The 14,585-nt window shown below is 45.2% G+C and overlaps 1 protein-coding gene across 1 annotated transcript; it reads right to left on the reverse strand.

Moving 5' to 3' along the window:
* Positions 1–3,355: 3,355 nt before the first annotated feature.
* On the reverse strand, positions 3,356–4,024 carry LOC112937351 (subtilisin-chymotrypsin inhibitor CI-1B). The gene has a single exon (XM_026021872.2). The coding sequence runs from the start codon at positions 3,749–3,751 to the stop codon at positions 3,545–3,547; it is 207 nt and encodes a 68-aa protein (XP_025877657.1). The 5' UTR covers positions 3,752–4,024; the 3' UTR covers positions 3,356–3,544.
* Positions 4,025–14,585: the final 10,561 nt, after the last annotated feature.

Here is a 14,585-nt window from a genome sequence, read left to right on the forward strand (position 1 = left end):
TGGTAATGGTTGAGCCTTTTTTCCGATTGTTTCCGACCGTTTTCATCCCTACTTGACACCCTCGTGAGGAGTTTCAGTTGAAAGTTTTCTCAAATTCTGTAACTTCGTATCGAAAGATTGAGAGCCAAGAGCACAAAGTTTTTGATTTTTTTTTGGGAAGTTTCAGTTTTTGGATTTTATATTGAAAGTTTGAGCCAAGAGTATAATTTTTTTGAACTTTTAGTTGAAAGTTTCAATTTTTGGATAAAAGGTCTTGTGACTTTATATATGAAGTAGGTTTATTTTTTCCTAGTTAAACTTGCTTTAAGTATGACCAAGTTTGTAGAAAAATATAGCAATATTTTCAACACAAAACAACATATTATCAAAATACATACAATGCTACATTTAATAAAACTAATCTGGTATTATAGATGTTGCTAATATTTCTATAAACTTGGTTAAACCCAAAAAAGTTAAAACAATTTATAATATGAAATGGAGGGAGTACTCCTTACAAAACAAAAGAAAAATCTATGAATTATATAGAGATACTACTAGGAGCGCAGCATGCTCCTAGTATTCCGAGCGCCAAGCATGCATCAGCCCAAGCCCACCTCACCCCACGTCCCATCATCTTGCTCCCACCATTATCAGAGTAAACGATTTACTTTGATAAAAACAACTTCCCTGCTCCCCACCCCACCGCACGTCCTGCCATCCTGCTTCCACCATTATCGGAGTAAACAATTTACTTCGATAAAAACAACTTCTCTGCTCCCGATGTGGTAAAGATTACGAAAACCCTTTGACTCGGGCGCCCGATGGGAACAAGAATATTGGGCGCCCGCGCCCCACGCCTCGCTCCACCCGCTGCCCAGCCCTCGCACCCCCACCTTCCATATTATGCATTCCCCTCCTCTCTCTCAACCGTTTCTCTCCACCCGCTCCTCACGCTCACTACTACAAAATTGATTTTTCATGGCGTCAACTTATTTTTTTCTCTGGCGGCCATACGTGAAAACCACCAGTGGAATTATAACAAGGGTTGGGGGCTAATGGCCAGCAGCGAAAATGGATCGTCCTTGGTGGCCAGGTTAAGAGGGCCGCCAGCAAAAATAGAGGTATTTTTGCAAGTGGTGCTCTTAAGATGCAGCCAGTAAAAAAAAACTATTTTTTACTGGCGGGGTGTTGGGAGCCTCGCTTGCAAAAATCGTGGGAGGGAATAAACATCACGTGCTCCCTCTTTTTTTCCTCGACCCCTCAGATCCAACCCTTCTCTCTTTCTTTCTTTCTTTCTTTCTTTCTTTATCTCTCTCTCTCTAGCTAGTAGCAGCGAAGGGGTGCAGCGGCGGCGGTCAATGATGGCGGCGCTCGGCGGCAGCGGCAGCACGACTTGGCCATGCTTGGCGGAGGCAAGGAGAGCCACGTAGTGGAGGTCGGCAGCAGCGGAGGGGAGGCGGCGGTGTGCTTCCGTCCAGGACGCGACCACGACGACGAGACGGTCGCACTGTAGGGATCAGAGCAGTTGCGGTGGCCTGGCTCTCCCCTCCCCCTCCTAGATTTGGTTGGAGGGGAGGGGGTGGCTCGGTCCGGATCTGGCGACGGCAGGTCGTGACGGTGCAGATCTGGCAGCAGCGAGTCACGGGGGCATGGATCCGACGGCGACGAGTCACGGGGGCATGGATCCGGCGACAGCGGGTCACGGTGGCGCGAATCCGATGGCGGCAGGTGACGATGGTGGGGATCTGGCAGCAACGACTTCCTCCCGGCTATGGCTTCCCCTTGGCATATATCCTCCTCCATAGTGGCAATGGAGACGGGTGGCGATAGTGTAGGGGATAGATTCGACTGCGGCTGATGTGATCATGGCTACTATGGATACAATCATTGTTCACATCATGGATGAACAAGAAGATATCAAGATCAAGTCTTCCAAGTGCTGGAATCCAATTCGGCCACCTGCAACATTGCTGACTTCAAACGGCCGCCAAATCTCCATTCGAGCTCCGTTTTCGTCCCGTGAGTACTTGATGGAAAGCTCTCAGAGTCCTCTTTCCAACGGATCCAGCCTCATTGTGATATTCCATCTCAGTGAGCCGCAATTGAAGAAACAAGGGGCTGCATTGTCTGTAATGGGCCTATGGGCCTGTAACTTCGTCTGGGACCCCGGCCCAAGTGGGGCCCAAGGGGGGCTGTGCCCCAAACAGAGGGAGGACGCCCTTCTGACCTCCTCCATCCCTTAAATAGCTAGTAACCCCTCCAGGGTTAGTCAGGTTTTGTTTAGATGAAAGTTTAGCTATTGCTACTTCCTTGTAGCGCGCGTGTCGGCTAGACCGTCCGTCTGCTTGTATTCGGAACCCCAACTTATCATTTGTATTAAATTCCTATTTGCAATATCAGATTGCTTTTATCTTGTTCTTGCTTGTTTCTTCGATTTGCTTGCAGGAATAGGGTTGATCTGCACCAGCAAGATCAACAACCCACGGAGAGGTGTATCGATCGCTAAGGCGCAACACAACGTCTCGTACGGTTGTAGTCGGATCGTTAACGTTTCTCCCAAATCGTAGTTATCACAACTCACCGAAAGATCGGGCCAACAACAGCCTTGAGTGTCGAGAGGAACTTAGGGTCCATCAGCGGCGAAGATGAGGGGCGGTGAAGGAGGTAGATCCGGCAGCGGTGGTCCTCCGGACCACGGCCGTTGACCCTCGCAGGCCGACCGCTATCGTCGACCCTGCCCTGCCGCTATACGACGACATCTCGATTTTCAACTGTTTTATCCCAAAAAATGTTTTCATCTATTGTCCTCTTTAGTTTGCTGCCTACAAAAATGGTATTTTTGCTAGCGGCTGTCTTAGCATGCCTGCTTGCGAAACACGATGCCAGCGAACAAAAATGGTTTAGATGTTTTATTAGTTAGATCGAAGTGTTTTAGTGGGTATTTTTATAGTGTTTCATTCTCTTCGATTTTCACTTGGATCTTGTTGATGTTTGAATGGTTTTAAAAAATTTGTTTTATATGTTGAAACAAATTGTTTCATATGACTATCCAATTGTGTTCTACTTCTTTTTAAGAACTAAAACATTTTTTCACTAAATGCTACAACATTAGTTTATGAGAGGCGAAACACCGCCAAATTTTTTTAAAGAAAAATAATAAAATGGGACGTTCTATTTGTAGTTGTTTCCTAAAGATTAGCTAGGTACTTCCTCTGTTTCACAATGTAAGTCATTCTAATATTTCCCACATTTGTATTGATGTTAATAAATCTAGATAGATATATATGTCTAGATTCATTAATATGAATATGAATGTGGGAAATGTTAGAATGACTTACATTGTGAAACGGAGGGAGTAGTTGGCTACCATGCATTAAATGAAGGTCTCTTTATTTATTCGTAGGAGAAAAACATTAACACGTGCGTAGGGTAAAACCAACATTATTCAGATGGGGGATGGATCGATCGAAACATGCACAGTACATATCACTTGCGTGCATGTGATTATTTAATTAAGATAAGCAGGATGCTGAAGGCAGGCAGATGAGGCTAGTAGCTAGCTCTAGCCGATGGTGGGGGTGCCGGCGACGGTGTCGACGAAGATGCGGACGCGGTTGGGGCGGAAGTCCATGGTCACCGGCGTCCCCACCGGAACCACGACGATGTCGGCGTCGGGCATGTCCTTGAGGATCACCTTCTTCGCCTCCTCCGCCCGCAGCCCCACCACCTCCGGCCACGACGTCTTCCCCTCCTCGCCGCCGGAGCTCATCTCGCCGACGACCTCACACCTCCGGACACGATCAAACTGATGATGAGCTATCAGCAATTAATGTAAACTTTTGAGAGAGTATATATGTAGCTAGCTTAATTAGCTTGCGTATTTATCATGCATATGGCGTATATATATAGGCATAGCTAGCTAGATGGATCGATGATGGGTCAATTTAATTTGCCGGTGTTGCATGTGATCGATCATTGATATATAATTTATGCGTGATACACGAGCGAGCGACTACTATTCATATATATAAATTAATGCATTATGCATTATGCATGTGTTTTGCTCTCGATCAGTCGTTCAGCTGCTGATCGAATCAAACTATATCCATTTAGCATAATTAATTAATTGGCCCATGCATGTATGCTTACTACCAAATTAGTCATCGTTGATTGTATATATTTCCCATTTCACGTGAAGCACATACCCGTACCTAACACTAGCTGTTTCTGTTTGGGATAACATTATTGATCCATCCCTAGCACGGATCCAGAATGAGAAATTATTCAATGGAGGGGATCATCCCCAAACTATTGCTCCTTTCCCTCTTGTTCCTCCTCCCCTAATTATCAATGACGATTCAGCAAGGTAGAAAGGCTCTATTCGCTAGCACCCATATCGCATCCGTCCCTTTATTTAGCTAGCTACCCTACCATGATTCTGTAACTTCGTATCGAAAGATTGAGAGCCATGAGCACAAAGTTTTTGATTTTTTTGGGAAGTTTCAGTTTTTGGATTAGAAGTTTTGGGTTTTTATATTGAAAGTTTGAGCCAAGAGTATAATTTTTTTGAACTTTTAGTTGAAAGTTTCAATTTTTGGATAAAAGGTCTTGTGATTTTATATATGAAGTAGGTTTTTTTTTCCTAGTTAAACTTTCTTTAAGTATGATACACGAGCGAGCGACTACTATTCATGCAGCATGTGTTTTGCTCTCAGGCCCTATTTAAAAAAAAAATTTCACACTGTCACATCAAATGTTTAGACATACGCATGAAGTATTTAATGTAGGAAAAAACCAATTACACATATTACGTGTAAATTACGAGACAAAATTTTTAAACCAAATTGCACCATGATTTGACAATGTGGTGCTACAGTAAGCATTTGCTAATAACGAATTAATTAGGCTTAATAAATTTATCTCGCAGTTTTTTAGTAGAATCTATAATTTATTTTGTTTTTAAACTACGTTTAATACTTCAAATGTATATCCGTATATCTGATGTGACAATCAAACCTAATTTTTTTCCCAACAAAAGAAAGCCTCAGTCGTCCGGCTGCTCATCGAATCAAACTATCCATTTAGCATAATTAATTAACTGGCCCATGCATGCATGTTTGCTGCCAAATTAGTCGTCATTGATTGTATATATTTCCCATTTCACGTGAAGCACATACCCGGCCGTACGTAACTTTTTCTGTTTGGGATAACATTATTTATTTATCCATTCCTAGCTACTCTCCCCCGTTTCACAATGTAAGTCATTCTGGTATTTTCCACATTCATATTGATATTAATGAATCTAGATAGATAAATGCTAGAATGACTTATATTATGAAACGGAGGAAGTAGCACAGATCCAGAATGAGAAATTAATGGAGGGGATCATCCCCCAAACTATTGCTCCTCTCCCTCTTGTTCCTCCTCCCATCTTTCCTTGTATCAATGACGATTCAGGCTGTGTTTGGAATCCTGTGTTTCCAATCCCTCTCCGTTGTATTTCGCGCGCACGTTTTTTAAACTACTAAACGGCGTGTTTTTTAAAAAAAGTTTATATACGAAAGTTGCTTAAAAAATTATATTATCTATTTTTGAAAAAAAAGAAAATACTTAATTAATCACGCGCTCATATACTGCTCGGACATGCAACAGCTGATTCCAAACGCACCCTAACAAGGCAGAAAAGCTCTATTCGCTAGCACCCATGTCGCATCCGACCCTTAGCTTTATTTAGCTCGCTAGTTATCCTACCAGCATCAAGATGCTCACTAGAACATGCATGGTGTGTTTTCTTATGTTTATTGGGTGATACTCAGCACGTTGCTACAGGATTTTATAAAGTCATAGGTAAAGTAGAACAATGGTCAAGAAATGACTGGAGATCATTTATCTTGTTATCGAGGGAATTATTAAATTAACATAAATTGGAGAGCCCATCCAGCTTAGCTGCTCTTTCTTGATAGAGAGTTTAAAACATACTATTATCCTGTATATACCAATTAAGAAAAAAAAGCTTCACCGGGTAAAGGTCATTACTGAAATACATATCGTCGGCTTAAAGATATATACACATCGAATTTAAAAACCAACTTGTTGACTTATATTCTTATTAGATCTGAATAAATGTAGGTGACAAATCAACCAACTGGTCTAGATGATATTTTTTGCCACATCCTTGCAACTGCAGTAATGAAAAATGATCTGTGATTCGATCGGGGACAAAAAAAAAGTATCTAAAATCATGGGAAAACGAACGGGGGATGCATGGTAAAAAGAAGGAATTGACATGGGTAAAAGCACCTTCCTCCCCATTAACGTTCAGCATGACGTGGCGTTTCAGTTGGCGGGGATTCTTGGTTGCTCCATAGCTTCCTTCCCCCAACCTTATTTATGCCTCCCTCTCTCTGTTTGTTACCAAGCTTTGTCTTGCAAACTGTCAACCTCTCATCGCTAGGATTGACAAGCGACTTGCCGGTTGGCGCGGTCACCTTCTGTCTTCCGATGGTCGGCTTGCCCTCATCAATTCGGTGCTCTCGGCCCTCCCATCATACATGATGGGGGCTATCCTTCCTCCTAAAGAAGTGATTACCACTATTGACAAGCGCTGAAGGGCCTTCTTCTGGACGGGGGAAGAAAACTGTCACAGCGGCAATTGCAAAATTGCGTGTAACATAGTTTGCTCTCCGAAAGCGAAAGGTGGTGCTGGATAAAAAATCTCAAGACACAGAACATATGTCTTCTCCAAAAATTTCTCCTCAAAATGCACGAGGGTGATTCTGCACCGTGGATCGATTGCTTTCGCGATCACTACGGATGGTCTGCCTCGTGTGATCTAGGCGATCTTTTGCGCCTTGACACGATCATCTGGAAGGACATCGTCGCGGGCCTTACACACTTCCGTAGTGTTTCGAAATCCATCATTGGAGATGGTCGGTCCACTTCCTTCTGGTTTGATAATTGGATTTTAGGCGGCGCCCTCTTTCAACTGTTCCTTGCCTTGTTCTCACATGCAACTCGCCCCCAACATCTCTATCACGGACGCCCTAGACCGTGTTGGAAATATAGTCATTATTCGGCATATTTTAATCCAAGAAATTGAAACTATGATCATGGCATAAGCAGTGTAGGGTGATCTTAACATAACCAGTAGCATACTATGCGCATCATGAATGTCAGAAACAGGAACATACCAGTAATGCGATAACATGCTAGAGGCATCATGTAGAACAGAACCAAGAACATAGCGCACACAGTATAGCGCTAACAGCAGTAGAAGGAGAAGATTATACCCCGAGAATGGCCCTCCACTGGATGGTGAGGCAGAATTGCCTCCGTTGTTGTAGTCGTTCACGGCACCTCCTCCTGGCGCACCAGCTCCGGATCCAGCTCCTGTCGGCGTCGGCGGCGGCGCACCACCTCCGCCAATAGCGGCGGCAGCAACTCCAGACATGGCGATGAGCAGTCGTGCAGGAGGCACTCCCCAAAAACCTGATCACCCGCCTACCCGGTGCAGATCTCAGGCGAAGGTGTGGTTTCGGAGGCACTGCTTCTTCCAATCTCTCGTGCGCGCAAGAGATCAGAAGCGGGGAAGCGAGAGCAACTCAGGCGCGGAGAAGGAGAAACTAACACCGGGAAAGAAGCGAGGAACTCGGATCAGACTCGCGGCCTCCTTATCTATCAGGAGAAAGAACGTGGACGCGCTGTTGCGGAGGGAATCGTGGGAACGTGGGTTAGTGGCTGCAAAAGGATAGCGACGTGACGCACGCACGCACGCCCGCCGCCAGCCAGCCACGCCACGCCACGCCCACGCCCCGGCCCGGCCCGGCGCGCGCGCGCGTGTGGCATTCCGACCCCCACCTCAACTGGTCAACAGGGAGCCTCTAATAACTCCCTATTTAGGTTGAGATATTTCTCGCTTAAATCCAGAGGTGGTATTATTATCCTCAACATTTATTATGGGCCTTTGAGATTTAATATTATAAGTTGGGCCTAGCCCAATTATTCTAACAATCCCCACCAAATTTCAAGGCTCATAAGAAATGTTCTCAAGGCTGTGCCTGTTTGATATACCAGGGTTTTGGTGGAGACTGTTAAGTTGAACTTCCACCTAGGAAATGAGCTACATCAGACCACAACTGAACAATGGACTATGCCTTGAATTGTAAGTTTTGTGTGATCAGGTTTCACTCAGAACCTTGACTGGTACTGGGCTGCCGTTCGCATCCCCTCTGTTTGGAGCATATAAGTCAAACTCCAGGCCTTTCATGAGTATCTAGAGATTGCCCAAACCTCATAGACTGTGACTAGCAGTCGAACTCATATAGGTGTGTTCCTTCTGAGATGTTCTGCAGGTCAACATCTCTGCTTGGAAAAGCCACTCGGATCACATTAAGACATAAGCCATCCTACCATGCAGGAAAGAAGAGAAGCACATCATGAAAATGAGCCCCTTTCAAGGGTCTCTTCTCTCAGTCACACAATAATTTGTTTCACCATCCAAATTCACGGGATCTCCGATCACAATGGACAGGTTTCCACTATTATGCAACCTTAGGTGGGTATCAAGCCCATTTCCCTCGATGCACTGTCTATCACATTACGTGGTAGCCCCTTGGTAAACTGATCTGCCAGATTTCTAGCCGTTTGGACATAGTCCAATGCTATCACTCCGGAGTTTTTCTGCTTTCTGACAGATTTCAGTCTTCTCTTGATGTGTCTAGATGACTTCATGTTGTCCTTTGAACTGTTCACTTTAATAATCACTGTTTGATTATCGCAGTTCATTAGGATAGCTGGCACTGGTTTTTCAACCACCGGCAAATCCATCAGGAGTTCACGAAGCCACTCAGCCTCAACTGTCGCAGTATCTAGTGCTGTAAGTTCTGCTTCCATTGTTGACCTCGTTAAGATGGTCTGCTTGCAAGACTTCCAGGAAACAGCGCCACCTCCAAGTGTGAACGCATATCCACTTGTGGCTTTTATCTCATCAGCATCAGATATCCAGTTTGAGTCACTATACCCTTCTAGTACTTTTGGATACCCGGTATAGTGAATTCCATAGCTCATAGTGCCCTTTAGATAGCGCATTACTCTTTCCAGAGCCTGCCAATGATCATCTCCCGGATTTGAGACAAACCGGCTCAGCTTGCTTACAGCAAATGAGATGTCAGGCCTCGTTGCGCTAGCCAAGTACATCAATGAACCAATGATTTGAGAGTATCTCAGTTGATCCCTTGCTATTCTTCGGTTTTTCCTTAATAGCACGCTGGGATCATAAGGAGTAGGAGCTGGCTTACAGTCACTATATCCAAAGCGACTCAAAACCTTGTCCACATAGTGGGATTGCACAAGTGTAATCCCACCCTCATCTCCTCTTTGTAGTTTGATGTTAAGAATAACATCAGCCTCTCCCAAATCACTCTTGGACAGATAGTCTTTGACCTCCTCAATCACATTAAGGCTGGTCCCAAAGATCAGTATGTCATCGACATACAAGCATAAGATCACCCCTTCTCCCCCACCATAGCGATAGTATACACATTTGTCAGCTTCGTTCACAACAAAGCCTGCAGATGTAAGCGTGGTGTCAAACTTCTCATGCCATTGCTTAGGTGCTTGCTTGAGGCCATACAAGGATTTCAATAGTTTACACACCATTCCCTCCTGACCTTCTAGTACATACCCGTCTGGTTGATCCATATAGATCTCCTCCTCCAGCTCTCCATTTAGGAAAGCTGTCTTAACGTCCATCTGATGGACGAGAAGACCATGAGAGGCTGCCAGAGCAAGTAGTACTCGAATCGTAGTCAAGCGAGCAACTGGTGAATATGTGTCGAAGAAATCCTCGCCTTCCTTTTGGGTATAACCCTTGGCCACAAGCCTTGCCTTATACTTTTCGATTGTACCATCAGGCCTAAGCTTTTTCTTGAAAACCCATTTGCATCCTACGGGCTTACATCCATATGGACGCTCAACGACTTCCCAAGTACCATTAGACATAATCGAGTCCATTTCACTGCGTACTGCTTCCTTCCAGTAGTCAGCGTCAGGAGATAAATATGCCTCTTCTATGGTTCTTGGGGTGTCATCCACGAGGTATACAATGTAGTCATCTCCAAAGGATTTTGCAACCCTTTGTCTCTTACTCTTGCGAGTATCTACAATGTTGTCCTCCTCAGGATTTTCCTCAGGCGTTTGATCATTGTGTTCTATCGGTGCAAAGTGCTCATGGGGCATGACAGTTTCTTTACTAGAAGTGCTAGGTGTATATTTCATAGGAAATTCATTCTCAAAGAAAGTAGCATCTCTGGACTCAAAAATTGTACCAGCATGCATGTCGGGTACTCCAGAGTTTACTATTAAGAATCTATAACCCACACTGTGGATAGCATAACCAAGAAACACACAATCAACAGTTTTTGGTCCAAGTTTCCGCTTTTTGACTATAGGTACATTTACCTTGGCCAAACAGCCCCATGTTCGTAGGTATGAGAGATTTAATTTCTTCCTTTCCCATTCCTCGAATGGTGTTACTTCCTTGTGCTTCATTGGAATTTTATTCAGGACATGACACGCAGTCAGAACTGCCTCACCCCACCATTCCTTGGAAAGCCCCGCAGTGTCTAACATGGCATTCACCATCTCAGTTAGAGTACGGTTCTTTCTTTCGGCCACCCCATTTGATTGGGGTGAATAGGGAGGCGTCATCTCATGAATAATTCCAAACTCTTCGCAAAAGGATGCAAACTCATTGGAAAAATACTCCCCACCTCTATCAGACCTCAACCGTTTGATTTTCCTTTCAAGTTGGTTTTCTACCTCAGCTTTATAGATTTTAAAGTAATGCAATGCCTCATCCTTTGTTTTCAATAGATACACATAGCAAAATCTAGTGCAATCATCTATCAGTGTCATGAAATATTTCTTTCCCCCTTTAGTCAACACGCCGTTCATTTCGCACAAATCGGAATGAACAAGTTCTAGAGGTGCCAAATTCCTCGCCTCAGATGCCTTGTGAGGCTTACGAGGCTGTTTCGATTGAACACAAGTATGGCACTTGGAACCTTTGACCAAAGTGAATTTTGGAATTAAACTCATGTTAGCTAAGCGCATCATACAACCGAAATTCACATGACAGAGTCGCGAATGCCACACATTAGACTCATCATTCTCGCTAATATGGTTCACAGCGTTATGATTATTACACATGTCATTCAAAGAAAAGCGGAACAAGCCTCCGCTGTCATAACCTTTTCCAACAAAAGTCTCATATTTAGATACGACACATTTATTGGACTCAAACACAAGTCTAAAACCTTCTCTACACAATAGAGAGCCGCTAACTAGATTCTTCTTTATTGAAGGGACATGCTGCACGTTCTTCAGCTGCACGGTCTTTCCCGAAGTAAACTTCAGATCGACCGTACCAACACCATGAACAACTGCAAGCGACCCGTTTCCCATCAACAAGGAGGAACCTCTCCCGACCTGATAAGAAGAAAACAGAGAAATGTCAGCACATACATGAATATTAGCACCAGTATCCACCCACCAATCAGGTGAATGAAAAACAGAGAGAACTGTAGGTAATATTTTACCGTACCCCGATGTTCCTCCGCCCTCGCTAATGATCATGTTGGCAGACTTCCTGTCTTTGCGCTCAGGACAGTCCTTGGCCCAATGCCCAGACTTGCCACACACAAAGCAGTCTCCCTTTGCCTTTCCCTTGCCTTTCTTCTTAAAATTGGTTGCAGCCTTGGGTTTGACATCAGGCTTGACTTTCTTGTTGTTGTGGGATGCATGAGGGTTCTTCTTCTGTACCATATTGGCACTAGAACCTCCCTCAACCTTTTTGCCCCGGACGTCCTTTGCCCTCGCCTTCTCCTCAACACCCAAAGAGCCAATGAGATCAGGAACACTGAACTCTTGTCTCTTGTGCTTTAGAGAAGTGGCAAAGTCCGACCAAGAAGGTGGTAGTTTGGCAATAATGCCACCCGCCACAAACTTGTCCGGCAACTCACAGTTGTTGTTCTCAAGTTCCTTAGCCAGCATCTGAATCTCATGAGCTTGTTCTACTACAGAACGGTCATCAACCATCTTGTAGTCATAGAACTGCTCCATGACATACAGCTCACTGCCGGCGTCAGAAACTCCGAACTTGGCCTCAAGTGCATCCCACATGTCCTTCCCAGAAGGCATGTGCATGTACACGTCCACTATGTTGTCAGCGAGTACACTGATCAATGCTCCACGGAACAGGCAATCCGAAGCCTCGAACTTAGCCTCTTCCTCAGGAGAAAGAGGTGGTTCACTTCGTTTACCCCGTGAAACATAGAAGCACTGCATCGCTGTCAACCACAATAGTGCACGTGCTTTCCATCTCTTATAGTTTGAACCATCAAAAGCATGTGGTTTCAGTGCAGCAGCAAAGCCAACTACCGAAAATGACCTATCAGGTTTTTGGAATGTTGGAAATATAGTCATTATTCGGCATATTTTAATCCAAGAAATTGAAACTATGATCATGGCATAAGCAGTGTAGGGTGATCTTAACATAACCAGTAGCATACTATGCGCATCATGAATGTCAGAAACAGGAACATACCAGTAATGCGATAACATGCTAGAGGCATCATGTAGAACAGAAACAAGAACATAGCGCACACAGTATAGCGCTAACAATGGGAACAGGAGTAGCGCTAACAGCAGTAGAAGGAGAAGATTATACCCCGAGAATGGCCCTCCGCTGGATGGTGAGGCAGAATTGCCTCCGTTGTTGTAGTCGTTCACGGCACCTCCTCCTGGCGCACCAGCTCCGGATCCAGCTCCTGTCGGCGTCGGCGGCGGCGCAGCTCCTGTCGGCGGCGGCGCACCACCTCCGCCAATAGCGGCGGCAGCAACTCCAGACATGGCGATGAGCAGTCGTGCAGGAGGCACTCCCCAAAAACCTGATCACCCGCCTACCCGGTGCAGATATCAGGCGAAGGTGTGGTTTCGGAGGCACTGCTTCTTCCAATCTCTCGTGCGCGCAAGAGATCAGAAGCGGGGAAGCGAGAGCAACTCAGGCGCGGAGAAGGAGAAACTAACACCGGGAAAGAAGCGAGGAACTCGGATCGGACTCGCGGCCTCCTTATCTATCAGGAGAAAGAACGTGGACGCGCTGTTGCGGAGGGAATCGTGGGAACGTGGGTTAGTGGCTGCAAAAGGATAGCGACGTGACGCACGCACGCACGCCGCCAGCCAGCCACGCCTCGCCTCGCCTCGCCCACGGCCCGGCCCGGCGCGCGCGCGCGCGTGTGGCATTCCGACCCCCACCTCAACTGGTCAACAGGGAGCCTCTAATAACTCCCTATTTAGGTTGAGATATTTCTCGCTTAAATCCAGAGGTGGTATTATTATCCTCAACATGTATTATGGGCCTTTGAGATTTAATATTATAAGTTGGGCCTAGCCCAATTATTCTAACAGACCGCTCCTGAATTGCTCCTTCATCTCCGGCCCCGACTGTGTCGACAGTGGCCATACACGAATTGGCCAATATCCAAGCCCTGGTATGCCACCTAAAGCTAGACCCAGAGATAAAAAACAGACGCACCTTGTCCACAAATCGCCCCCTCACAGCAAAAACAGCCTACGACTTAAGCTTCTTAGGGTTATAGGATGACCTTTTCGCTAAGCCCATTTGGGACAACCACGCTCAAGTCAAATGCAAGATCTTCCTTTGTACTACACACAAGAGGCGCATCTTCACCAATGAGAGACAAGCTCGATGTGGATTAGTAGCATCCGCACGTTGTCCTTTTTGCTCCTCTGTTAAAGATGTGGAGCACCTCTTCCTACGCTGCACCGGAGTGGCAACAATATGGCACACCTTTGGCCTGGACGAACAACAGATCGCCTCCCTGCCGCAGCTTGAAGGTGTCTGGGACATCCCTCCACCCAGACAACCCGCCACTCCACGAGTCTGGCGCTCTATCCTCCTTGCCGTCATGTGGAATATTTGGAAACGACACAACAACAAGGTCTTCAATTCTCTTGATGAACCTGCTAAGTTAGTTCTCCGGCGTTGTGCTAGCGACATTGACATTTGGTCCCATCGATGTAAAAATGTTAAGAGCAAACAATAGCTCCGCAAGTGGGCCTTATACCTCTTTGTAATTAATTCTTAATTTAATTCTCCCCCTCTCATCCCCTGTAACCCCTCTCCTGTAAATGTTTCTTCATTTCAATAAAACTTCAGGCTGGTGCCTTAAACACCCACCGTAGTTTCCCTTAAAAAAGTCCATGTTTACAGTTTAAATCTACGGCCCTAGTATACCATCAATCTAATCTAATGGTCGGATCTTTCATGTTAACGTAAAAGCTCGTAGAAAGTACCTAATTAATACGAGTATAGAGGTATAGATAGATTGATCACAGAGGGAGCGCATACTTAACCAAAGTTGCCATACACGTACGGCAAATTCCACCCAAAATCGCTTTCATAGGTGAAATTGGTATTATAATATCGTCGAAATTTCGTAGTAATTTCAGTTTTATTGCATACAAACTCCGCATTTCACTTTATTAGTGGTATATATCCCTATCAGTCATTCTGCTTGCTT

The sequence above is a fragment of the Oryza sativa genome, chromosome 12, assembly GCF_034140825.1.
Source record: "Oryza sativa Japonica Group chromosome 12, ASM3414082v1".
In the NCBI taxonomy this organism is placed as follows: Eukaryota; Viridiplantae; Streptophyta; class Magnoliopsida; order Poales; family Poaceae; genus Oryza; species Oryza sativa.